We start from the raw sequence: 26,704 nt of genomic DNA on the forward strand, positions 1-26,704 counted from the left end.
ATTTAAAAAAAGCTTAGCTTCTGCTTGCTCCCCCACTGCCCCAAACATGTTTCTAAGCTTTCAGATATAACACTGAATTTACAAGAAACAGAGCAATGTTGTCACAGATCCCTTTAGAGTTTTACGAGATAATTGCAGCTTTATTGCTTCACAGTCAAAAGATGAGGAAAGCAAACAACATCTTCCTCCAAAACAAAGTCTGTTCTTCAGCTAGACCCAGCACCCATCGAGGACATCAGGCGTGCAGTAACACCACCTCTGAGTACTACGGTCACCTGAGATGGTATTAAACTGTTTTTCTGAGTCAGGATCAGCTCTCGTAAATGTCTTTCTGAATTACCTAGAAAGGAAAACGGCTTTTCTTCTTCTGGCACAAAACCTTTGCTCTTCTGTTAAACACTCACAACCTGACAGGGGGCTTGGTGCAAGTTTACAACACCCCCCAACATCACCTAAGCCTACACAAGTTCTAATGACTAGAAATTGAAATAACATTTACCTTTCTAAATTGTAACTGATATATTTAATTCTACTCTTCTAAAAACATGACAAATCAAAGAGTTTTAATCTTGTTTTCATCTTCCCCTCACTCCATATTCCCAGAGCTTACAGAAGTACAGAAAGTGTATGTACAGACGCTGAACTCAGCTTCAGAAACAGAGCTGGGCTGTGCTCATCATCCCCCCATGGGAAAAGAAATACAGATCCCAGTACCAACACCTTATCTTCTATCCAGTCAGTATCAAAACAAGCACAACCTATTCAAAGACACAGATACACCACACTTTCTGCAGCCTGGCTGCTTCATACACAGTGCTGGTAACACTCCCAGGCTCAGGGCTTTGCATGAAAACTCAGAGCAGCAATTCATAAAAGCAGCAACTTTTTTTCTTTAACATTTCTGTAACGCAGCATACTGGTATTAATTAATTCAAGAATCTTTTCTATTTGGGCTGACAAATGAATATATTCTCTCATGATGAATACTGATTAAACTCTGCACTGCACACAAACACGGCAACTCCAGAACAATTAACAACAGCTTTTAATGTCACCCCTATCACTCGTGGCAAAGGACACCAGAAAGTCAGAAATACGAGGGCTTGACTTTCGTGCTGTCACAGGGCTGCATGCAACAGCCAACTCTTCACGGCATGTTGGTGGCCTCATTTCAGCACGAACATGCATGACTTGCCACCCTGCCTGTGCCACACAAACACGAGCCGTGCTTCTTTGGTTTTATAATGTGCTCCCTCCTTGCCACCTCCTTAATTTTCCTGTATAAATAATGTAATTCCAAAATGAAGATGGACTTCTTGCGTTTTTTTTTTTTTGGGATCAACTGATCCCAAAACAAGAGAGTAAATTTTCAGGGTTTTTTTTTTTTTTTTTTTTTTTACTCCTGCTGGAAGTAGAACACTGTCTGTATCCTTCTTGCACATTAACAGATCCACTCTAGTTTCTTTTCCAGTTTTCCCAGTGGCCCTAAGAACACTTACTGGAAACATCTGCTCCTTGACTGCACTTCCTGTAATTGCAACTCGAGAGCAAATTCCAAGGAACCCGTTCCTAGTTCAGGGACACTGACAGCACCCTCCTGGTCTCCTGCTGCGGCAGGAGCAGTGCTGCTCCTCTGCTACTGTCAACACCGTTTCACAGCAACTGACTCCTCTTTTATGTGAACGAGATCAAGTGGAATTTTACATTAATTCCGACAGTCTTACGTGTTGCCAGAATCCTGCGGACAACATCAGAGAAACCTGTTCCTCCGCCACTTATTCTGTCCCTCAGACACCCTTCCGCTTCTTTAAAGAAGTATGGAACTGTCACGAGGAAGCTCTGAGCTGTGTTTTAGTGCAAAAACTAGAGTTGTACAAATATAGCAAGTGTGGAGAAGGGATGAACTGAGGCGGCTCTGGGGTAAGACAAAAAGAAATGCCAAGGTAAAACGGAAAAAGAAAACTATTTAAAACACCCAAACCAGCGGACACTTTTCACTTCGAAAGAAGAAATCACAGAATTAAAGACAGAAGTAGGCAACTCTCCCATTTATAGAGTCTGACTAATTTCAAAGGCAAAAAAAATAATATAAAAGATGCGAACAGAAAAAGCAAGGTGACTTTTGTTAACAAACAAAGATGTCTTCAGAAAAAAAAAATACTTAATTGCTTTCCCTGAAATAAAGCAACACAGGCTTCAGAATCTGGTCAGCTTTCCTTCAGCTGCCTCTTTTATCAGGATACGTACATGCTGGGATTTTCTTTTTCGGCACATTCATTCACGGAACTGCAGCATATTCACTGGTAGCTTACTACCAGCATGCCTGACGTGGAAAAGTAGTCAGCAGCAGCAGAATACATGATAGCAGGCCATTTTCAGTTCTAATGAAAACTGATGACTAAGTTCTGAATCACCAGCCACAAAGCCCTTACGCTAGCATGAAGATACAGACTAATTATAAGAAATTTACTAATAACGTTTGTTGGAAGATTAGTAAAAAGACAAAAATCAATCACACACTCATTCACACTTCACTGACGTTCTTTTCCTGCATGATGCTGTATGTGAATGAAAGAATTTGCAATCCAATCCAGCTCTCATTGAGATATTTTGCCTCCTCCTGGTATTGATCGGTCTCAAGTTCTAATCCCACTCCAACACTGACCCTTCTTCACAACTCTCCCCTAAAACCTCTTACCAAAACCAGTCCAAAACAATTTGTCATTTTATTTTGGTTCAATTTCTCCCACAGCTTGCCCCAGTATTACTTCAGGGAGTTGCAGCACGTGTCTGACTGTTAACTCTGAAAACAGCAAGGAAATCAGAAGTACTAAGAAGGTGCAAGTCACCTCTAGTAACAAAATATTACTCAATTTCCTTCAGGTCCCTAAAAGAGTCAGCCTATACATTTACCTTTCTACCACTCATCTTTGGATTGTGATTACAGCAAAATATGGGCAGAAAAAGCCATTTTGACATCTGGTCTTATCTAGCAACAATCACAGAGTTATACAGCAACTGATGTTGTGTCAGATCAAGTTACATCACAAATAAGTAAGGTCCCTACCAGTCTTAGCCTGGGATACAGTCACAAACCAAGCAGGTTCATTAAAAGAAAACACTTTCTCCTTGTTCTCTCACCCAGAGTTTGGCCTAGTATTTTCTATTAATTTAAATGTAAATTTAATCTTTATATCCTCCACATTGCTTGCATACATTCAACATTTGTACCTGCTCAAGTACAAGCATAATTTTTTATAACAAAGATAATAATTCCTATGAAGATGGTCACAAGCAGAATTTGGACCAGCTGGTAGCGTAGCAGGATCCAGAAGCCTTTAAGAAAGAGGAGAAAGGGCACACAGGGAAATAAACTGTCTCATCCACTGCAGGTTTTATTTTATTTTATTTTTTTACTTTTTCCAAGTGACACATAGGAGCTTTCACAACTTGAAACTGACAAGGCCAGAAAATGAAACAGCCTGCATCACTCCTGTTTTACGTGATACCACTCTCCTCGAGCGCAAAGGTATGTTTTCTTGCTTTTACTTAACTCATCTAGGTTCTTCTCACCTCTGTCCCAAAGCACCACTACTCACCAGACTTCACACTTTCTGGGATATAACATGTATTTTCCACTATCCAAACCTGCTGTTTCACTGTCCATGCCTCTCATTTTGTTTCATTTCCATCCATATTTTCATTCTTTAAAGGCTCACAACTCACACCAACTTCAGACTGGGAAATTTCTTTATTTCAAAAGGAAAGCTGTCCATGTGTACAAATTCACCTAGTTACCAACATATCTGCTCACACTTGCACACACAGAAAACATTAGGATTACCTGTGAGATTAGCTGCCATCTCTTCAGCAGTCTGACACAGCCTCAGCCCTTGTTTTAGGGGACCTTCTGAGTCCACATACTGACGGCGCTTGAGGTAGCAGGACACCGCCATCTGAATCTGTTCTGTGCGTACGCGTTTCATGACCTAAAAGACACAAAAGAGATGATGGTTTGTTACTGTGTAGGTATCTGTTAAGACCAACATACACCAGAGCTGTATGAAAAACAACAAACAGCTCAGCATTTTCATTGCTGAAGTCAAAAAACTTCATCACTGAAATATGAAATAAAGCCTGCAGGCTCGGTACTAAGGCATAATCAGACACTTTGAACCAGATCCCTGAAGATATTTTGCTGCCTAATTCTACTAATTTCACTGAGGAATCCAAAATACCATTGAGGATTCTGGACTAAAACTGCAGTGATCAGCTGAGGTGTTTGATTTTGTTAAAAACAATTCTTAAAAAAGTGAAGGTTTCTCCTCTACAAAATGATACCGAGAGTCAAGGAAATGAGAAATTAAGATACAAAGAAGAAAATTTCAGAATCACAATGCTTTAAATAGCACACCTATTTGAACTGTTTGGGGAGCAATAGGTTATAGCCTGAATTTAAAGGTTAGAGCCAGACTTCTGGTGCTTCAGTCAGGTAAGCTTCCAGAAAAAACAAGGAAATTAAAATCAAAAGCAAAACCTTCTGCCTTTTACACCTGTCCCAATACACGTACATTTCCCTCATATATCTCTTTTGAAGGTTCCGCTAAATAGATTTTGAAAGCCATCCTCACAAACACCACCTGGTAGCATCTCCAAGCCAAAAGGAGCCTGGTGCTCGCTTTTAGCCTCTACCTTGTACTGAAAGCCCCGGGAAGATGAATGCAACAGCTCCCCTGCTATTTGAGCAGCTACCAGTAGTCAGTGGCCTGGCAATCCTTAGGCAATAGCTATCGATTCTACAGAGAACTTCAGACAACTTGAAAGGCTTTAAAACAAAAAGAACTAAGCGACAGTTTTATTCTACTAGAACAACACGGTACTGGCTGCCTCAAAATAGTTCCACACCTTGCAGCACTGCTACTGAAGACCAGCACACATTTTGCACGTGCTCTTGCTTTCTGGTTTGAGCAGCTAAATCCTACAAAACACAGCTTCTAAGACAGGCAGACAGGGATGCCTTCTCTTTTCCCTCTCAAGAAGAGAATTTCTAAAAGCATGGCTGGAACCATGATGCCTTCTACAGTACCCATGCACGCTCTAGTGCTTACCCCAGGTGTTAGAGCAATAAATTCTCTGTGAAGTTCCAGGCAGATGGGATGCAAGGTTTTAGCAAAACTCGCTTCAAACAGATACGTGGAATTGCAAACCCGTATGCTCTGGGGAAAACCTTAAAAAGCTTTCCATTTGTTCTCACAGGTGAAGTAACTGTTGAGGGTGGGGAAGGGGCACCAACAGGTGTGGAGTTTGGAAAGCACTTCCAGATAGACCTATTAAAATCATCAGCTTCAACCACAGCTTATTCCACTCCAAAAACAAATTTCCTTTTAATCTTCCTTGCAATTAAAATAAATTACATCGACTTACCCTGTCTCAAATCCAACACTTTTTCTGCTGCACAAAACAGCAGAAGACACAACACCAGTGAAATCTACAAAGAAGGGTGGACACAGGGGTTGACCAGCAGCTGAGCACCCTCCCAGAAAACAGCTCTTATCTAAGCCTCACAACGTGTTACACTGACATTCTGCATTTCAGCCAGCAGCACGGGCTCATGTACGAATTTCCCACCCAGGTCCACCCTAACGCTTCTGCATGCAGTCTGCCACACAGCTCGGGTTAGGGCAGCAACCTAATTGAATTTGTGATGCTCTCCTGGTTGTGCATTTCAGCTCTAGAAACTGTTTTGGAGGGTTTGCATCTAACACTGCTAGATTTGGATTATAGTCCAAAGAAACTTGCTCCCAAAATAGCACTGAACAGACTTAACTCCTTGTTTCTGAAGTGGTTTAGCAATCAAAACTGGGCAAATCAGCCTCAGGTCTGTGGCTCAGAAACAAAGAGAATCTAGAAATATCCTTGCCTGTGCATTTTTCTGTAGTTACAGGACCAATCTGCACTAGACTTGGCGAGAAAGCCCTTATCCATTAGGGGACACCGTGCATAGACGGATCATTCCTCATTAACTCCTCGTGGAGCAGAGAAACTGAAAACTGATCTGTGAGAAACGCAGAAGTGCAGGGCAGCCTTTGGAGTGACAAACAAGAGGAGCACCGAAATCAGTCTTCAACTGCTGAGCAGAGGCAGGTGAGCAGCAGCAGAAATGGATCATTTGAAAACAGAGGGAAAAAAATACACAACTGATTAACCTGTAGCCTCAAATTCCAACACCAGGATTTAAGTATTTCAGGAGCAAGAGAGAAGGGCCTGGGAAAGGAGCAGTGACTGGCAGCTGATTCAAGTCCGAGCTTTTGCAGAGCTTTGGGGATAACAGGGAAGCCCCAGTTTCTTCAGCCAGGATCAGCAAGGTGACATTTGCTTTGTGCAATCTGTCCATTTTCTTGCTTCATTCGCAGACTCTGTGCGCTCCTCCTAGCTGCCAGAGTACTGAGTGCTAAAGCGGCATCTCAAGTCTTCTTCCCCACTCCCAGGTGACAGAGCAGCAACTGCCTTCCAGGAAACAAGTCTTCACCGGACTCACACTGCCACCCCTACTTTCATTTCAGGTTTCTTTCACCTTCCCATTATCTCTCACCCTCAGCATGTCATAAGGAAACATCACAGGAGCAGGGAAACGCGCTCACAGTGAAAGATATAAAATAAAAAGTGCCAGAAGAGCAAAACCCAACATTCCTGCAAATGTTCGTTAGCAAGCCCTCGAAACTAGAGTTTATCATAAAATAAACAGGAGAAAGGCCTGCCAAAACGCCTTTAATGGGTTCAAGCTGAGCCAGTTCACAACAGGTCAATGATGCAGAATTTAAAGACAAAAAAAAAAAAAGACAACTTTGCTGTTTTAACCTCTGCATCACTTTTGAGACTAGATCTCGTAGCTGAAGATAACCTTCAAAATACGCACAGAGCAACCCCTGCCTGTGTCTGCAGAAAGCGTGAAACGATCGTGCACGAGGCTGAGCTGCCTCACTCTTCTCAAACACCCAGAGAGAGCGATAAATACTAACACCACTCATTACTTCTACCGATAAGCCAAATATGTAAGGAAAGAGAGAAGAAATATCGCATCAAGGGTCTGCCCAGCTACAATGCTGAAGTGTCACAAGTCAGAGCGGCCAGAAAAGGGTACGGGGTTACTTTTCTTTGAGGAACCAAAAACGGAGAAGAACCCCAGCAGAGAGACCGATCGCACAAAACGCAAGTTCCTCTTTCCTAGAAGATTAGCTGAGCACCAAGCATTAGGCCAAGGAAGTTCATTTCCTGCCTGTCCTACCTCTTGGATACAGGTTTAGGCAGATTCCCCGGCCCTGAAACATCACCAGCACAGACGTACGAAGACAAAAAAAAAAAAAAAAAAAAAAAAAAAAAGCTTGAAAACCAGTGTTGGAAACGCTGCTTTTTGGGACTCTGCCTTCCTGCCCTGCCTCTGGGACAGCCCGCTCTCGCTCCCAGGAAGACCTGTGGGCAGGGAACCACCAGGAGCACGCAACCCCAATACAAACAAACAGAGAGCCACCGGCAGGAAAGCCCATTTGGAGCGTTCTCCACTAAAAACAGCGTCCCGGGCCTCAGCTCGTGAATCCCCCTGGCTTGTAGCTTGGCGATGCTCGGCTCATCTCGGAGCTGCACAACTTCGGCAGCCAGCACGGTGCCGATCAACCCGCGCTCAGCGGCCGGGGGGGTGCCGAGCAGCCGAGGGGCGCTCCCCACGGCCCCAGCGGGGTTTCGGGGGAGCCCCCCCGGCTGCCCGGCTCCCCCTTTGGACCCCACGGAGGGCGGATTCCGCCCCCTCCACCCCCACCGCGCCCCCGCGCCCGGCTCCCGGCGCCCAGCCCCGGCCCTGCCCTGCCCGCGGCCGCCGCCGCCGCCTCCTCCTGCCGGGGCCGGGCCGGGCCTGCGGGGCCTCGCCACGAGGCTGCCGCCGGCCCCCGCCGCCTCCTCCCGCCGCCGGGCGGCGCCGCTGCCCGTCCCCGTGTCCCCGCCGCGTCCCCGCGGGGTCCCCGCACTCACTGAGCATCGCAGGCGGCGGCGGCGGCGGGCGGGCGGCTGCGGGCTGCGGGCTGCAGGCGGGGGGCGGGCGGCGCTGTCACTGCGCCCGGCGGCACCGAGCGGGGGCGACGCCGCCGCTGCCGCCCGGGCTGGCGGGGGCGGCCGGGGCTGCCCGGGGACCGGCGGCCGGCGGCGGCCGCTCCATGGCTGCTGCTGCTGCGGCTGCGGCTGGGGAGGGAGCGGGGAGCGGGGAGCAGGGAGCGGGGCGGCCCCCGCGCAGGCGCCCTCCGGCCGGCAACGATGGGCGCCGCCTCCCGGGGAGGGACCGGGGGGAGGCAGCGAGGGACGGGACGGGACGGGACGGGGCGAGGGAGCCGGGGAGGGACCGCGAGGAGGAGGAGGAGGAGGAGGAGGAGGGAGGGAGCGGTGAAATGGCGGCCGTGTACTCCGGCGTGCACCTGAAGCTGAAGAGCGGCCGCACGCCGTGGGGGGAGAAGGTGAAGCTCGCCCGCTTCGCCTGGGTGTCGCAGCAGTGCGTGCTGCCCAACAAGGAGCAGGTAGGGGTGCCCGGCTGGAAGGGGGAGCCGCCTCCTCCTCCTCCTCCTCCTCCTCCAGGAGCAGCTCCCGGCACCCAGCTGGCCGCCGCGGGGGGGGTGGGTGCCGGGTGGGAGCGCGCACGCAGCTGCTGGTGCTGCGGGGAAACGTCCCGGCGGGGTTTATCGGCAGGAGGGTTTGCGATAAGGCACGGAGAGGCAGCCCCTCGGGCAGCACGTGTGCGGCGCCTCGTGGCTCCAGGGGAAGCCGCTGCCTGCAGAGCTGCCCTGTGGGATGTGCCCGCTGAGCCCCTGCGCAGCCTGCGGCTGGGTCGGAGCTGGGTGAGAGCAGAGCTTCAGGGTGCGAGAGCTGACCGGAGCTGTGGGTGCTTCCAGCAGCTCCAGGCCTCTCCCCTCAGGTCTCTGGTTTGCACCCTAAAGGTTGGTGTTTCCCTTAAAAAAGGGCGTCTTGTGCTGCGCCTCCAGCCCACTGGTCTTGTGGGAACCCGGGGTTTGCATCGTCTGACACCAGTGTTTGGCATTCCCGCCCTTTCAGTTACTTAGATAATACATGTAGCCACACACCCTATTTTGAAATCAACAATACAAATCAGTAGCCTTCAACCTTTTTCATTTTGCACCTCTAAATTCCTAGGCCTGAATTTCGTCTATATGGTAAATCTGAACCTGCCCAAAGGGTGATCTGAGAGGCACACCAAGTGTCAGAAAGCAAAGATCATCTCAGATTTCTGTAAGGTCTCCTCCAACCTGAGCCCTTCTGTGATTCTATTCCATGATTTCAGGCCTTTGATTCAAAAGATTGCCCTTGCTCATTAATAACAACAATCATTAATAACAACAATCAGACTTGCAGCCTCTGCTGAAGAAGCTGATGCAAGGCCATTAGGATGTCGGCTCCTGAAAGCTGTTTTGAGAAGGTTCAGGGGAGCACGGGGCCAACGCTGGATTAAGAATTAAAGGTTTTAGGAATTTAGGCCTTGACTGAAACCTTCAAAAGTGATGTTTTCTGCTTATTCAGTGCCTGTTTTACTCAGGTATAAAGCAGTTCTCATGGCCCAAGTGCTGCAGTTGTGAAGAGGTACTGCTTTTGTCACGTTTTCACTTTTTTTCTTCCCTTTTGTTAACAGGTATTACTTGATTGGGTGAGCCATACATTGGTTTCATACTACAATAAGAAGCTTGATCTGGAGGATGAAATTGTCGAGAAGCTCTGGGCGTATCTAGATGATGTTATCCGCAGTAGAAGACTACAGAATCTGTTAAAGAGTGGGAAGACGATCACTCTCAGCTTTTCAATTGCACAGGTAACTAAAACTGTGAGTATTTTGTAATATGTTGAATAGCAGTGCCTGTCTTCTACAATACGTGACCCTTCCCTGCAGTGTAGGGTGTTGTGTGAAATAAATAATAATAAAGCTGATGGTTTTTAGGACTTTTACTACAAACTTTCCTATTTCTGTTCTGCAATACAGTTTGTGTTTGTGCAGAACTAAGACTGAAAATGGCAGAGCATTCTAATAGTAACCTCCAAGTTAATCTGCCCCACTGTCTTTAAATTCTCCAAACTGTCTGAGAAGGAACTGGTTTAAGTATTTCAATAGGTAAGTAAAGGCTCATTTACGTATGTTATTATTGTATATTAATAACTGTTTATATTATTATTCTGCCTGGGAAGGAGAGACTTTTCCCTGAACATGAGGCTCATCAGTGTGTTTGGCATGAGTACTTATGCAGAGTGACGTGCTCTTCAGTAGGCCCTCCCTAGGACCTTGCAACTTTTTATGATGATTCTGAACGAGATGCCCTTTTCATTTCCCCTTCTGCTCTCTCTCCCCAGCAGACCAACTTTGTGCACTGCCACATCCACATCTATGCTTCTCTGGGCTATCTCTTTATGTGTGTGGGAGATCAAAAAGGGCTTTAACCCATACTCATTGGTACACATCTCACACGTGTTGGGTTTCTAGCACAGTTCTCCCCAGTTTCTCTTCATCTGAAGAACCCTGCATGAATCTGGGTACATGTTACTGTGCTGTACTGGAAATAAGTCACGTTCCCAGATGAAAGGCTGGCTGTGAAGCAGGAGAGCAGGGAGCAGGAGACTTTTTTTTTTTTTTTTTTTTTTTTGTCAGCTGAAACCCTGTTTTGTCTCACAGCTTTCCCATTTAAAGTATTATGTTGCTCACTAAGTTAAACCAGTTTAGTAGTGACATCAAATCATTATTGATCTTAATCATCATTATTCTAGTCTCAGATGAAAATAGATGGGGGAAGCTTCAGTTACAATTGAACTTTGTTCAAAATTGAACCCGATAGTTTTATTCAGCTGCGTGATTACAGAGATTATAAAATTAATGGATGGCTGTGTTGGCAGTCAAAATGGCTGGAAAAAATGACCTTTTCAGTTGTGCTCTGGTTGGAAGGAAACGGGAGAAGACTGTCTACCTGCAGAAATTGAGTTGCAAACTACAGAAAATTGGTTTGATGAGAGGGGCTGTGCTCCAGAGAAGTTACAGTGCAAGTGTGCAAATTTAAACATGTCTGTCTGATTGGGTAGTAGGCTGGAGTAGCTTAAAGACAAAACTATTTGGAGATGAGAAAAGGGAGCAGATAAAAGGGAAATTAAGGGAGAAAAGTGTAGGGAAATCAGCACAAAGTTTGAGAAAAGGAAGGGACATGAAAGTTCGATTAAACTTCAGTTCTTTAGAACTGTGAATCTCCCAAAGAAGAGAGAGGATGCTCGTCTTCCAGGTATCAGTACAGGAAACTTTGGGTTTTATTAGAAGGGAACAATGGTATTTAGTCATAGACATGCTTGCTTATGGTAGACTTCTTGGATTAAAAGTTGGAATTTTTTTCTTTGTTTTAATTTGTTTGGAACACAATTTGGAGGACCTTGCAAGAAGGGAGGGAATTTTCTCTCTCCTCCCTTTCTGCAAGATTATTTATTAGGATAAAATGTGTCCAGTTAGCTCTGTTGTTGGTAATGCTCATACTGAACGAGTGGTTCCGCATACATCCTATTTAGCAAACAAATGAGGGGACACAGTTTTGGCCAGAGGAGTTCCTAGTTTGAGATGTATAATATGAGAAGCCCAGCAGCAACTGTTAGCAGGTCCCTGGTGCTTCCTGCTTGCAGCCAGAGCTCCTAGAAGATGACATCAGTTCATTATGGTGAGCTTTGTCTTTGTGTACAAAATCAACTTTTTTTCTTTTCTTTCAACCTTCAGGTCATCAATGAAAGGTTATCAGAGGCCTGTTCCCAAAAAACACAGCAAAACATTGGCACGGTGCTGAGTTGCTCCAGTGGCATTCTTTCTACTCCCTCGCTCTCCATCATTTACACAGCAAAGTGTGAGCTCTTGGTTGATCTCCTCAGCAAGCTCGCTGAGCTGGCGTGTCAGCAGCTGGCTTCTGATGACGCTGTGGACTCCCAGTTGTTCAGCATCCTCCACCTCACCTTTGCTCAGTACCTCCTGATCCAGAGGCAGCAAACCAACCCAAATCGGGTGTTTGGGCAAGTGGCAAGTCATTTGCTCCAGCCGAGCCTGCTCCTGAGGCACCTGCTGACCACGAGGAGCTGGATGCAGGCCGATGACAGCCACGTGCGTCAGCACTTAAGCAGGGAAATCCGAAATCAAGTGGAAACGCTGCTGCGGGCTGGGTTATTCCAGCCTGAGCTCTTCTCATCCTACAAAGAGGAGCTGCTGCCGGAACGGGAGCTCCAGGAGAAGAAGAAAGGAGCTCTGAAAAGCCTCTTGCTACCAGTAAACACCGTGCAGACCAAGCTGGCCAGTGGCTTTTGTGAACCTGCCATCCATGGAGCGGTGGTGGCTGGTTCGGTGTCCCTGCTATATAAGCTCTTTCTGGACTCCTACTGCAAAGCAGAAAGCCACCTGGTGTGTTTCCACATGCTCAGCAGGCTGTATGGCTGCCTCAGGCTCTCAGGCCTGCAGCAAGGAGCGAGGGAGGACGCGCTGACCCCTGCAGACTGGAGCACGGAGCTGCTTGCTTTGGAGCAGCTTCTGAGCTTGGTGCTGAGCAGCGATATCTACAACGTTGCCAGCGACCGCATCCGGCACAAGGAGGTGCAGTTTGGGTTTTACCGTGAGCTGGCGCAGATGTTGTTGAGTCACTCCCAAGCTTCCATCCCGGCTTGGTTCAGGTGTCTCAAGCTCTTGATATCCTTAAACCACCTCATAATAGAGCCAGACCTGGTTGACTTGGTGGCCTCTGCTTGGGTGGATGCCAAGGTCGCTGAGCTACGTACGAAGAAGCCCCAGGAGGCTCTCCTCCACGCCATGTTTCAGACGTACTCCAAGCTGCGGCAGTTTCCACGGCTCTTTGAGGAGGTGCTGACAGTCATCTGCTGGCCCGCTGTCGATGAACTGAGGCTGCCCGTCTTGTCTGCTGGCTTGACAGTAAAGCTTCGCGAGTGCCTCCTCGAGCTGCCGCCCAACCAGGTTCTGGACATTGTAGGTCTCTTAGTGGAGAAGTGCCAGATCCTGGTTCCTGCTGTTGAAGGGTCTGCCGACATGGCCTTGAAGCTGATGTCAGTGAGCTCGGTGCTGCACGCTTTTCTCTTCAACATGGGGAGCCTAGATGATATCACTCCTGCCCCTGTGGTCCTTCGCACCCAGGGTCTGCTGGCCAAGATGCAGGAGGGAGTAATTCAGCCGCTGATAGAGCTGCTGCAGGCTCCTGGGAGAGAGGAAGAGGAGCCAGACCTTTGGCTAAGAAAGGCCAGCGACTCTGCTCTCCTTCTCATTTACACCTGGATTGAGGTAGATGCTTTGTTTGCTATTAGCTGCACCAAATATGAGTCTCCATTGCCTGAAAATGCTGGTGCTGCTGCTATGTCTGCTGCAAAGCCCTGGGATGTTTCAGCTTTCTTCCCTGGTGTGGAAGAGCAGTGTTGGGAGAGAGTCGTGGAACTTGCGAGTAGTTTTGCCTCCACTGGTAAATACTGCTTAGAACTGCTCACGCTTCAGAAAATGAAGATGATTTTAATGCAGGCTCATGGTGACGTACAGGCCTTGCAGTGTGCTGCAGCTTTCATCCTGGAAGCTGGGAGAGCCGCCATGAACAGGGAAGAATCTCAACCATGGGATGGAGATATCAGCACAATAAATGAGCTTACTTACCCCACAGCACACTGGCACCTCGTCATCTCCAACCTGACTATCCTGTTGCCATATATTTCCCTGAAAGATGTACGGTACATTGCAGATGTGCTTCTGGAGGCGTTAGTATTGACCAGAGCTCAGGAAGCTGCTGCAGACCAGGAGCCTTCCATCAGCATCGGAAAGATCTGTCTCAGTTTCATGCACAGTCCCTTTCTCCCAGAAATGAAGGTTCTGCATTGTGCTTTTCTGACCAGCCTTATTCATCAGTTCACTCGGGTGCTGCCCTCTGCTGCTAGGGATTCGGTAGGTCTGCCACTTCAGCAGCTGTCTGCAGGTAATATCTCGTGGCATGAAGAAATCCTGGCTCCTTCCAAACCTTTTGGTGTGGTAGAAGCACCACCAGGAAACAATCAGCCGAAGGAGGAGCTCAGTTTGTCGTGGAAAACCCTGGAGAAAGTTGCCCAGTGTATCTTACAGTTAACAAAAACTGGTTCCCCTGTCATCCTGAAGGAAAGCCAGCTAGAAAGCTGCCTGGGCTTGCTAGAAATTACTTCTCTTCTGAAGCTGGACAGCCTTTTTCCCTCTGACTGTAACCGGTGTTTTCTGGTGCTGCTGTCCCTGGTAGCCAATACCAGGGCCAGCGCCTCCTGCAGCAAGCAGTTATCTCTGAAATTTTTACGTACCTGCTTCCACCTCCTGAGGTGCCTGCAAGCTGGCAGGAATGCCAACTCTGTTTTTAAGGTTTTTCATGCCAGCGATGTTCTGGAAGCCGTCATAACCTCCCAGCTTACAGTTAGCAAATTCTTCAGTGATACTTTGACTGATCCTATATGGGCAGAGTATCTCCAGGAAGTCCAAGCCTCTTTGGAGCATTTTCTCCACATGATTGTTGAAAGAAGGCAAAGTACGAGGCTTAACTTGGAAAAATTCATGTCTTTCCTGGTGAGCTGCAAGCCAGGTGTTGGTGTGGCCAAAAGCATATGCTGTAAAAACTGGAATCCTGCAGCTGAGCAGTTACTGCTCGTGTCATTCACCACTCTGTGTCATGTCCTCACGCTCTACCTTCAGCAGCAGCCAGAGAAGAAGCTGCAGTCTACAGACATACTGTCTGCTTTGCTGGAGCCAGTAGTCCAGCAGATGGGAAGAACTGTTGAACACGGTGTTCAGAGTAACACCCAAAACCAGCCTTTGCCTGTAGCGTTTATACCATCTGTCACGACTCTTCTCAAGGCAGATCTGAGCCACGCTGTCACAAAAGGCTGGCAGAAGAATCCCGAGGAGCCCAGTGGGTTTCTGGAGCCGTCCCGTGTTGAACTGTACCAGAAGTTTTACTCTCAGATACTGAGAGAGCTGCCCTCTGCAGGAGGCCACTTGCAGTTCCTTCAGTTTGCCTTGCGGTTCCTGACTGTCTTCTGCTCGGTGCCAGAGCTGTGTCCTGGGAAAGAAACTGCAGTCACTGTTGTTTTCGCTATAAACAAGCTTCTTGCTGGTATGAAAACTCCTTTTCTTCACTTCCTTTGCTAATTTTGCAGGATAGAGGCAAGTTTAAAAAAACAAACAAACAAACAAAAAAAAAACAACAAAAAAACCACACAAACTTTTGCAAAATATACAGCTTTTTAAAAATTCTGCTTGTGTTAAATCAGTAAGCTATCCTTTTGTTTAATTACATAACAAGAAAATTTTCAAGGAGGCAGTGTTGTGGTACCTGGGCCACAGCAGCCATCTAATCTGGTAAGGATCTTCTGGATGTTGTAAACGTGCATGTCTTCTGCATCTCACAGTTCCTTATTGTGTGTTGCACTGAAGAGAAGGATAACTTTTGCTTGTTTATTTTAGAAATTTTCAAACAGTACTGGCTTACTGTCAGAAATACTGGATTTTAAGGTTGCTGAACACTGGTAATTCTGTTAAAATCAGGGGGAGTTTGGCAAATCAGACCCTTTATCCCCATCAAATAAAGAGCTGGGGCTAGAAATGGCAGGAAAATCTGTTCTTGCTCTGTGAGGGCAGGGGTTTCACACCAGGACTAGGGACCATGAGGAGGTGTCAATTGCTGTAATCGTTCTGCTGACTTCTCTCTTTTTTTCTGCTGACTTCTCTCTCTCATCCTGTGCCTAACTTTACTGAACATTGAAGTGTTCTAGCCTGGAGGGATAATTAATCACTGTAAAAGCTATAAGAATCTTTAATAAATGTGTTAAGCATTAAGTAAGTTGAAATACAGATTCCTGGTGAAGAAGGCTCTTTCAGCAATGACACAAATCCAGTGGATACTTGTAGAACTAAGAAGCCTTTCCATGCTGCTGAGGGCTTTTTATTGGTATGACGACTGCTCTGTAAGCTCCAGGGTAGTAAATTCCTGAAAATGGTAATGCATTGCACTAGTGTGTGTGTGAGAAGGGAATTCATGGGGTTCTCTGTGCCTTCAAGTGGTGAGAAAGCATGCACAGAGCTGTCTAAAGGTTTGATTTCCCCTGTTCTAACCTGTGGAGGTCCCTGTCTTGGGGAATTGGTTGAGCCATGCTTGTGTCTCTTGAATGTGCAGGTCCTGCGATCACAATCCAGATGATTAAAAGCATAGAGCCAGAGCTGACGGAGGTGCTCGCCCAGCTGCTGGGAAGCTGCTCTGCCGAGGAGTTTTATGCCATCATGAGGCTGGTGCTGCAGGGTCTTGAGGTGAAGACCATTTGGCAACAGAAGGCTAAAGTAAGGAATGAGCTTGTTTTATTGTCAAGTTCTTTCTTCAGTTTTCTCTAACTTGAAGAAATGTGTTAGCTGAATGACATCTGGTTAAAGATTTTTTCCTCTTTCTGCTTTATGGTTGAGTCAAATAACTCTACGTGATTAAGGGCTTGGTAAGTGGGTTGTGTGGCGTTCTGGACATAAACTGAGAGAGGTGGAAGGGTCATGGAAATTTCCTGGAAAGTCTTTCCATCTAGTTTAAGGACTCAATAGCCTTAATTCCTTGTATTGTCAGCAGAAATTGTGTCTTTGATGTTATACATGATGCTGAAATATTTTTTTTTACTTGCTGATCAGAGCTGTAGCACAGCAGACACTGGCAGTCAGTGAGGTTAACCCCTGTTTGTCTATGGCTCTTAACAGGGCTAAAGGCATGCCATTCTTAAATATGTTAGTAGTTTTAAATAAAACCAAAACTGTGCCCATGCTTTCAGCATTTGTCTCTGTAATGACTTTTACTCTGTAATAACAAGATACTGCTCAGTAGCTTTTTAAATACTATGTCTTTCTCCAGAGAAGCTTAGGCAGTACTGGTAACACCCAGAACACTTGAGGTTAAAAAGCCAGCTGCTCCCTTCATAGAAGGCCCAGTGACCTGAGATCAAAACTGGGATTAAAATCGGGGTTTATCTGATTCGGTCGTACTTGTCAGAAATAGATGTGACTATGCCACCTTGATTCTTGATACCTGTTTTTCAAAGTGTATCTGGAATTCCTGTGTATGCCTCTAAGTCCAGCCACCATAAGCATTGGAATATGTATGTATGCACTCTGGGGTTGATACACACTGATAAGACCTATTTGTTTTGGCTTGTAGTATGTTTCTTTAATCAGTTTGGCTTAATGGTCAGAATTATTTTTTTTTTTAAACAAAACCAAACCCACCTTGCTGCTGAATGCAGCATTCTTAGTGTTCCAGTATCCCTGTACTCCCCCTGCTTCCCTCTCTTGTGTAGTGGCAGTTAAAAAAGGCTTTCCTTTCTTAAAAACCACTTCAAACCTTTTTGTACAGTAAGTTGACTCTAAAATAAATGCAGTGTCAGGACATTTGGGCCAGTGCTGCCCTCGGCACAAAGAATTTCATTGAGCTGCTGATTACATCACGATTTCCAAAGAGATGTGTTGGTAGGAGGACTTCCATGTATCAAGGCTCTGGTAATGCTCAAAACTGTCACTGCCCTTGAAAGGGCTCTTTTGTACTTGAGAGGAGCCAGTGAGTCTTGTACCTGTGACTGGTTGTCAATCTGCTTTCTGCAGGAAGTATTGTCAGCTATTATGCTAATCAAATTGGTGCTCAGCTGCCCATTAAGTGGAGACAAAGAGAAAGCTTTCTGGTTTGCCAGCCCGCAGATAATCACAGCTTTAGCTGTAAGTATCTATTTATTGTAACTTCATTACCTATCCCTTTTATTTGTTGGAGTCTGTAGTGATTGCATCTGTAACTCAGCACAGAGGAATATGGGAGCAAAACAACTGTGGATGCTAGACAAACCCCTATCAGATTCACCAGCACTATGGCACTGTCTCCTTTAGATCTTTCCTCTCCTTCTTGAAGTGAGTCTCTCCCTGTGGGTGCAATGTGTAGGTCAGACGTTTCTTATCAGTAATTTTCTGGGGCTGAACTGTGTAACCTGGAGTTTGGGAGAGGCTTGTTAGGCTGCGGATATGTCTGGGTCTCCTATCATCCTCCTTCCTGTCCAAAAGAGAAGGAAACTATCAGCCATGTGTTACAGCAGACAGTAATGACAGCAAAACAAAAAGAAAAAAGTACTCATATTAAAAAAAAAAAAAAAAGTCACTGACTTTAGAATAGGAAACTTAATTGGCAGTAACCAAATCCAGTTTTTGTGTCCTTGATTGTCCAGCATGCAAACCTAGTGATGTAGGTTTTCCTTCTGTCTTGGTGATGGTGTCTCTAGACCAGGATTTGCTCTGCAGCACCAGGAAACTGAGCTTGTAATTTCTGCCCTTTTTGTTAGATTGGCATGCTTGGGCAAGAGAGAACTGGACTGGTACACTTGTGGGGAGGTGCGGGTTGCTGTAGCCTTTCCACCTTGTCAGGGGACTGGGAAACAGGTATAGTTCCACACTCAGAGCAGTGCCTGCTTGAAATGCATCACGTGCATCCTCTGCCCAGGGTGCAGTTATACCAAAACTACTGAAATGAAGGAGTCTCCCTGCAGCCCAGCTTGCACCAGTCTTGTCCTGTTGACTCAAGTCAGAGCATTATAGTGTCTGGTGTTTGAATGCTTGCAATGGGTGGCTAATGCACTCCCTCTTTGTCCTGTCCTTGTGTAGATGCAAACCAAAGAGGCCTGCCAGGACCAGTCACTGACTGCCACCATAGTTGTGCCTATTCTGGAGACTGCAGCAGCTCTGCTAAGGCAAGGAGAAAGGGTTCTCCTGAATCCGCACCATGTTGCATTGGCATTCAATATTCTCCTCACCATCCCTCTGGATCATCTGAAGACCGAAGACTATGGCAGTGTCTTTCTGGGAGTTCATGAAGTGCTGTTCTCTGTCGTACAGTGCCATCCAAAGGTATATCTCCGGGGTGGTAGGAGAAGGGGAAAAAAAGTCAAGAACCAAGACAGAAGCTGGTGATGAGAAACTTTTAAAGAGTGGTTTTGATACACTTTCCCCTTGTAGTATATAAGTACTTTGTAGAGCTTGTTCTTTAAAAGCTTTGAAGTCACCTCCTGTCAGTTGCTCTCCTCCTTTGTTTTAGGCCTTCTTTGTTAGTCTTTGGCAGCAGATTGCTTATAAACCTGATGCTAGATTAAAATAAAACATCCCATGCAGTTTGACTTCTGGAAGCAAAAATAGCTCAGGGTCCAGCAAATCGGTCTCACAGGAGACCAAGATTTTTCAGGCCTTTGAAAATGGGGCTTGGGCATGTTAGAAGTTGGTGACCTTCAGACTTTGTATCATCTGGGTGTTCTTGTCAGCCTGCTGGCATGGGAAGGTGAAAGCATGCCAGGGCTTGCACAGGGTCAGGGGTGCTCATGCAAAGAAGAGGCAGATAGGGGTGAAAGCAAAAAGGAAACGTGACGTTTACTTGTTACTTACATTTGAATACACTCAGGAGTGTAGTTTTCCAGGATTCTCATGTGCTAGATTCTGTACAGATGCAGAATGAAAATATAGTCTGTGCTCCTGACACCTGTGTAAGCTTTATAGTCTCCTTCACAGGAATTGATTTCCCCCTGACTATGGGGTAGTGTACCTCTGCCCTCTCCACTGCCTTTACTACGTAATCTCAGGTGTTTTTATTTCACGTCTTTGCAGGTGATGTTGAAAGCTGCACCATCTTTTCTGAACAGTTTTCATCGCCTGGTTGCTTCTGTCATGCATGAAGGACGGCAGAGAGGAGACAGAGGTACCATATCTTTTCCATTTTCACACTGTATATACACATAATAATTTTGTGTGTTCTGCAAGAGGAGTTGCAGAAGAAGGCAGTCTGACACCAAAAGGAAAGTCCTCGAAACCTAGCTGTGGCATGGAAACCATCAGTCCCAAATTTACATGTCCTGCATGTAAATTTGAGGATGAGCTTCGTAGCATCTTGGACTTCAAAAGATAACTAAGCCTCCTTTGGAGCTGCATCCAGACAACACTGCTTTTGGGGGAGTAAGGTATTCTTCTCTAACTGGCTGGCAAGTGGTCAGGAACCAGTAAGGCTTGCTGTGTCCAATTTCAGCTCTTCCTATCAACTTTTGCTCCTGAAAGTAGTGTAGACATTCATAGCAGGGTGGCTGTGAGCTCTGCTGATACATGTTAGCACACCTGAGTGATAACCCCAAATTGGTCGTGCTGAATGGAGCTTCTGGAGCTTCTTGAGACTGAAACCATTTACTTCAGACCTGAATATTCACTAGTCTATGCTAAGCATAAAGCCAAGGCATTACATATCTTTAGTATATGTTGGAATTAGATGATATATCTGTGTGGTCAAGGATTTCAAGTTACAGGCTCAAGTATCTCAAAAAAAAAAAAAAAAAAAAAAAAAAGGACTCTACTGGAAGTTGTTAGAGAATTTGCATTCTGTAATGTGTGTATGTGAGACAATAGTCACAGAAAACGTATCATTACATGGCATCCTCAAAATAAAAAACATGCTGTTTATCTTGGCAGAATTGTTTTATTTGCATAAAAAATAACACGAAAATGACTTCTAGATTTCCCTTCTTGTTTGTGTTGATTCTCCTCATTCACTGCCTACTGAAAGAGCGAATTCAAGTGCTCTCTCCAGTCTCCAGTGATGTGGCTTCTTCTCTTGTACTGCACATAGTAAATGCCATTAGAAAGCTTTTTTACTATGCTGTTTCTAAGAGACGTCTTCTGATTTTCTGTCAGGTAGAGAATATGATTTTCCAGTTTCCTTGGTTTCACCTCCACAGTGCTAGCTGGGACTGAATTATGGCAGGGACCATAGCTGCTGCTTTCACTTCTCAGCATGTCTAACAAATACTTCTAGCATTGCAGTGTGTATGAAGTTGGAATTAGTGTGCTCTTACAAACTAGCCATTGTAAGAGATGTGTATGGTGTGTTGTGAGCATGGGAGGGGGTCTCTCAGCTGTGGCTTGATAAGAAAATAAGATAAAATGGGCAAGCAGATGTTGGCTTTGTGTAGTTAAAGAATCATGGAAGATTGCCTAATTTTTTTAAGTAGTATTTTAAAGCCTCAAATACCAGACTGCAACTTGCTCTCTGTTTCAGGCAACACAGATGACTTTGAAGTTATACTGAAGTGTGCACACCTAGTGGAACGGATGTATAGTCACATTGCTGCAAAAACAGAGGAATTCACTGTGTTTTCTGCTTTCATTGTGGCTCAGTACGTGACCGAATTGCAGAAGGTAATACATTCTCATCGGCTTTAAAAGCGCCATGGTATTGGCATGTGCCTCATGGGGATACAGTTTTGGTCCAAATCCCTGAGAATCCAGGGACTTAGGAACTGGGATAACGCCCAGCTCCTAAAAACTTTCTAAAGGAGTGGGCAGTGGGTTGTTTTTTTTTTTTGTTGTTGTTTGTTTGTTTTTTTTTTGTGTGTGTGTTAGATAAAACAATGCAATACTTATTTACAGAACTTTTGCTTTTTCTATCATGTTTTGAGTCTTGTTTTTTTCTTCATGTGGTAGTTCAGGTTCTTCTCCCAGGCAGTGTCAGTTGTTCAGGCCTGATGTCTGTTAGAGCCCCATCTAGGCAAAGTAATGAAGGAAAATCCTTCATGGAACTCTCTTTTAGTCTGAGTTAAATGAATGAGTGAAAGGAAAAAAGTTACCAAGCTGGGGAATTGTTGGCTCTTCAGTAATTCTCCTTCCACACCAAAGGTATCATTAGTATCCTTACTGAAAACAGCTATTCCTGCTATTACTGATGCCAGAGCCTGTCAGCAGCTTCTCACATCCAGACTTAAATTCAACTTGTCATTCCCTCCAACCTAATGGTTTAAATTTCACGAGGATTTGAATGCTGCCTGCATTGTCAGCACCTGCAAACTGATTATTTGTGGCTCAGGCCTGGACATGGGCCAAAAATAGAGAAATTAATTGTAGTCTTCTTTAGGCCTTCCACAAAAATATCCTAACTGGTTCTATGTTTCTAAAGGATTATGTTAAGCAGTGTAAGTAATGAAAACTGAAGCTTAAACTCAGCTGCCTTCTCTGTTGCCTGCCTGGCTTTTTTCAGAGGTTTGGGAGTAAAACAATAGGATATGTCAGTTACTTACTGTTCCTGGTGTGTTGGTTAATAGAATGGAGGGGACCTACAGAATAGGGTCTGACTGCCTGACCCTTCAGGTTTAACCAAAAATTAAAGCATATTATTACCTGAATGCCTCTTGAAAATTGACAGGCATGGGGCATCAGCCACTGACTAAAAAGCCTGCTCCAGTGTAAAGCCTATTCCTAATATCTAGTCTGAAGCTCACCTGAAAGCTGTTTTCTAGTCTGAACCTCACATTCTTCTGTAATTTGGTTTTGCCGTAAATCAAAATATGGTCAAAGGACCTGCACAGGAGAACCAGTTTTTAAGAATAAAATAGCAAGATGGGTGCCATCAGATCCCAGTGGATATGATTAGTAAGTAACAGCTGTCTCTACAAACTAACAGCAAACAAGCACAAGCTTTCTTAGGTGTTGTGGGTTTTTGGAAAATGGATTTTCCAAGTGTACAGTCTGAATGCATATTCCAAGTTACAGTCTGATTGTAAGTCCTCTCTGTCAAGTGACCTGGAAGGAGAATGATTTTAAAGGGGGCCCTGAACAGCCAGCCACAAGCCTATGAGCAAATTAAACCAGGCAATTCATGCAGTAGCCCTTGAGCCAGTCTGGACAGGACAAGATGTAAAAAAAAAAATGTGCTTTGCACCATAGCCAAGGAGCATGACCCCACCTGGAGCCTCTGGCAGACAGCACCTGGAGAGAACAGAAGAAAATATCCCATAATGGAAGGGACTCCCAAGGTCCATTCCTTGGCTCCACCCCGAACTACCTAAAAATTAAGCCATATGTCTAAGAGCATTGTCCCAATGCTTCTTGAACTCCAGCAGGCTGGGTGCCATGACTGCTGTCCTGGTAGCCTGTTTCAGTGCCACAGTATACGCAGAAGTCCAGCAAAACTAGGGATAAATTAAGACTACTGCTCTATATAACTTGCTCTGAACTTCTCTGAAGTCTGTTCGTCACTGAATATGGAGCCTTTCCTCAAATGGGGCCTGGCTTGAATTATCAAATGACCTTTTGAGTTAAGTTGACCTTTTCAAGTCAGAAGGAGACTTATTCAGTGTTAAGACTGAGTACAAAGTCTCACAAGATTTTAGGAAAATTTTGTGTAATGCTTTCGCTGATAAATGGAAAATGATGGATGATAGTTGAAACTGCAGATAGGTAATGTATGCGTGGAGCATTTGAGTGTGGAAAGGTGAATTTGTGTAGTGAGCTGTGAGAAGCTGTAACAAAGGGGTGTTTTCTGTCTCTGACAGAATAGATGGATCACAAGTAGGTGGTGATTTATTTCACCATTAGCCTAGTGAGAGTTGGTGGGTATCAGAGGAAGGAGAGGACTCAGCGTGCTGGTCCTAAAGGGGCATATACATATCATACATATCTTTTATGTTGCTCTGCAGATGAAGAGAAAAACTCTAGCCATTTATTTCATCCGAGTCTAGATCAGTGACTTTCTGCCTATGGTCCAAAGACCTTGGGTGTCTGTGAAATATCACTGAGAAAAACATGCTGTTGATAAATTTAAATCTTCACGTAGGCATCTGCACACTTACTGGAACCCTTTTTAAGGGTCTCCAGACTAAAACCATTGGCCTAAACAGTTATTTGCTCCTAATGCAGTTGTGTAATAGTTCCCTCAGTGTGTCCTTTTTATACCAGGAAATAAATATACTTGCAAATTGTTTTGTGATAACCTAGAAAGATTTCTTGCTGAAGTGGGTGGCATCTCTAGCTTCCTTCATACTGTTGACAGCGCTCTTCCCTTGTTGTGTATGAGCTGTTGCTTGATTCAGCAATAGTGAAATATCTCTTCGCACACTTAATGTCGCACATCAAGAGCTCTGTAATGCTTGACAAATTGGTTGTGCTAACTATATAGACCATAAAACACTTAGAAGCATAATTAAGTGCCAGCTAGTAGTGGCAGCTGTTTAAATCTTTGCTTTTGCTTCCCATGGTGTTATTGGCAGGTGTTTATAGGAAACTGCACGGCAAAGCAGGAATGGCCCAAATAAGGCACGGGTGCAGGCTGGTTTGCAATGTGAAGGATGTAATTCCATTAACTGTAGCTATGAGGTATCTGCTCGTCCCAAGTGGGCCATCTAATCCATATCGTCAATAGCTGTGTGTCTCCCTCGCCTTATTCCCTGCAATCCCTTCTCTGCTCTGTGGAGGGAGAAGCAAGCCCAATGCATTTGCTGGGAGCTGTGATGCTCAGCTGTTCTGTTCCTTTAGTGCATGGCAGGGCGAAATAACATCTTTTACAAACCTTCTAATAGATCGGCTGACAAACTTTTGGTCAAGCAAACTCTTCAGGGTCAGAGATCAAAAGAAAGGCTTATGTGCTTTAATGCCTGTTATATGTTCTTCCAAGTTATGTTAGCAGCCCTAATAAAATATATTCTCTCTTTTGTGTTTAGGGCAGAAGGAGAGCAGGAGCTTGTCACAGTGATTAGGAGTGCACTTCATTAGGGGAAAGTTTATTAGTTGCCTGAGGAAGAAAGAACTCTGAATTTTAATGGCAGCCTTTTATGTAATTTTCATCAGGCCTGGAGTGCAGAGGCTTAGGTCTGGAGGCATAAAGCTAATTTGGGGATTCAGCAAAGATAAGATGTGGTTCTGCTGCAAAAATAATGTGATTATGCCAGAGGCCAGCACTGCCTAAGGCAGTGAAGCATTTAGCAAGTGATTTGTGTGCACAGGACAAATTCCAGTTTATGTGGAGCACCAGAGGACTCCAGGGTTGTCCACCACCTCCAGTGGCCTGGTTAACTAGCCTGGTTAGTGGCTGGTTAGCAGGCTGTGGGGTTGGGCAGGGATAATGGCAGGAGCAGGGCACTGAGTCAGGGGTCTTTGGTTGTATTCCCAGTTCTGCCGTCAGCTTTCTGCGTGACTTCAGGTGAGGTACTTGATTTCCAATGTCAGATCAAGGAAATGCACATCTCCTGAGCTTTCAGAAAGCTTCTTTCACTAAACCTTACACGTTCAAATCCTCAGATACAAATTGTTAGATAAATACCAAGTTGTTAAGTGATTGATTACCCAGTGTGAACAATAGACTAGCTTCAAGTCAGTGCTTGTTTGAAACTGGGACTTCAGAGCATACAGCTAACGATATGTACAGAATGTATAGAAATGTGTAATCCAGGGCAAATATTTTAGTTACAGTTTTCCTGCTGAGGACTTTTCACTTGTTTCTAAAGATGATCAGTGTCTTTGTCTCTGCAGCAGTGTGTGTAGTAGCACTCACATGCACTTTATTGCAAGGAACATGCTTCTTCTGCAAAATATATTTGCAAAAATCAGGAAAATGCTACACAAGATGACATGCTGGATTTTATCTAATGGATTATTCCAGGTGGTCTCATGCATTCAATAACATGTTGTCAGCACTTTTAATGTACACTAGCCATGGAAAGGGTGTTTTCATGCTTTTTTTTTTTTTTGTCTTCAAGTTTAATGCAGTTTTGTTCTTCTTGTAGGTGACTTTGCACCCAGCTGTGAAGAAGCATCTCACAGAGGGGATATATCACATCCTTGACCTTTGCATTGAGCGGGACGTCAAGTTCTTAAATGTGTCGCTACCAGCAGGTGTAAGGGAGGTCTTTAAGGATCTGTACAATGATTACAACCGCTACCACAAAGCAAAAAAGCAGGGGGAGGAAAAATATACTGCGTGATGAATTCTGCCTGGTGCTGCATGGTCAGCTATGAGTTGATCCAGCAGTGCTCAGAAAACCCTCAGTTCAGTTTGCTTTGGGATGACGAGTAAGATCAAATCTGAAGAGGGTCCTTTAAGCACGTGTTGCATTTTTTTTCTGTACAACCAACCTTCATAATGGGGAAAAGGGGATCAGGGAGGAAGGATTGTCCTGCTCCGTGCCACGAGTGGCAGAACTGCTGCACCTGTGCAGCCCCCAAGCGAACTTTCTGGGAGCTTGCTGCAGTCTTGGCAGCAGATGTTGGGTTTCAGGCTTTGGCACATCACGGTGCTTTCTGTGGAAGCAATAACCTAGTGTAAAAGCCTCTGAGGGTTGTAACTCACTTACATGGTAAGCAGAATTAAAGCAATTAGATGCATATTTTTGTATGGTGATAATTCATATTTGTTACTGAGGAACTTTGTGACTATCACACAGCTATGTGGTAGGCTACTGTCACAATACTGTGGAAATATAGTAAAAAAAAAAAAAAAATTAATTAAAACTCTTATATTTTTACGTGGTTGTTTTTGCTGCTGAGTCCAATCCTGAGCAACCCGACCTGACCTATTGAGTTTCCTTCTCGACTGACATATCTTGCGATCCTCCTGATAATCAGAAAGACTGATTACTTAAAGCTCTGGTCGATTTACTGTCATTAAGCAATTACACTTGGTTATCTGAACTCTGCTAGCTCTCGCATTTTTAGCTTGTGATAAATGCTAGGTACCGAGGCCTATCTGAGACCTCTTTGGTCTAAGCCGAGCCTTGTTGCTTTGCTTTCACTCTAGGTTAAGAGCAAGCCCTGGACTTACTGCAACCCAGCTGACGGTAATAAGTT

The 26,704-nt window shown here is 45.1% G+C and overlaps 2 protein-coding genes across 8 annotated transcripts in view; one reads left to right on the plus strand and one right to left on the minus strand.

Annotated features, from left to right (window-relative positions):
- The window catches only part of TAF5L (TATA-box binding protein associated factor 5 like), a 23,160-nt gene extending 14,682 nt beyond the window's left edge, over window positions 1–8,478 (minus strand). For 2 of the 7 annotated variants that reach the window (XM_084513815.1, XM_084513809.1), the window contains exons 1-2: window positions 8,023–8,250; window positions 3,845–3,989 (exon numbers count right to left, since the gene is read on the minus strand). In XM_084513815.1, coding sequence (XP_084369941.1) covers window positions 3,845–3,986 — 142 coding nt within the window. In that variant the 5' untranslated portion in view covers window positions 3,987–3,989; window positions 8,023–8,250. Of the gene's footprint in view, window positions 1–3,844; window positions 3,990–5,108; window positions 5,250–5,920; window positions 6,086–6,206; window positions 6,767–8,022; window positions 8,252–8,459 lie in introns of those variants that run through there. The other 5 variants (XM_084513814.1, XM_084513813.1, XM_084513812.1 and 2 more) reach the window with 5 other exon arrangements.
- Window positions 8,429–26,375, plus strand: URB2 (URB2 ribosome biogenesis homolog). The gene is made up of 9 exons (XM_084513808.1): window positions 8,429–8,558; window positions 9,683–9,859; window positions 11,786–15,170; window positions 16,230–16,390; window positions 17,684–17,794; window positions 18,725–18,967; window positions 19,715–19,805; window positions 21,150–21,289; window positions 25,645–26,375. Exons 1-9 carry the CDS (start codon window positions 8,433–8,435, stop codon window positions 25,840–25,842), a joined length of 4,632 nt encoding a protein of 1,543 aa, XP_084369934.1. The 5' UTR covers window positions 8,429–8,432; the 3' UTR covers window positions 25,843–26,375.
- Window positions 26,376–26,704: the final 329 nt, after the last annotated feature.

Source organism: Aythya ferina, assembly GCF_964211825.1.
Source record: "Aythya ferina genome assembly, chromosome: 3".
Classification (NCBI taxonomy): Eukaryota; Metazoa; Chordata; class Aves; order Anseriformes; family Anatidae; genus Aythya; species Aythya ferina.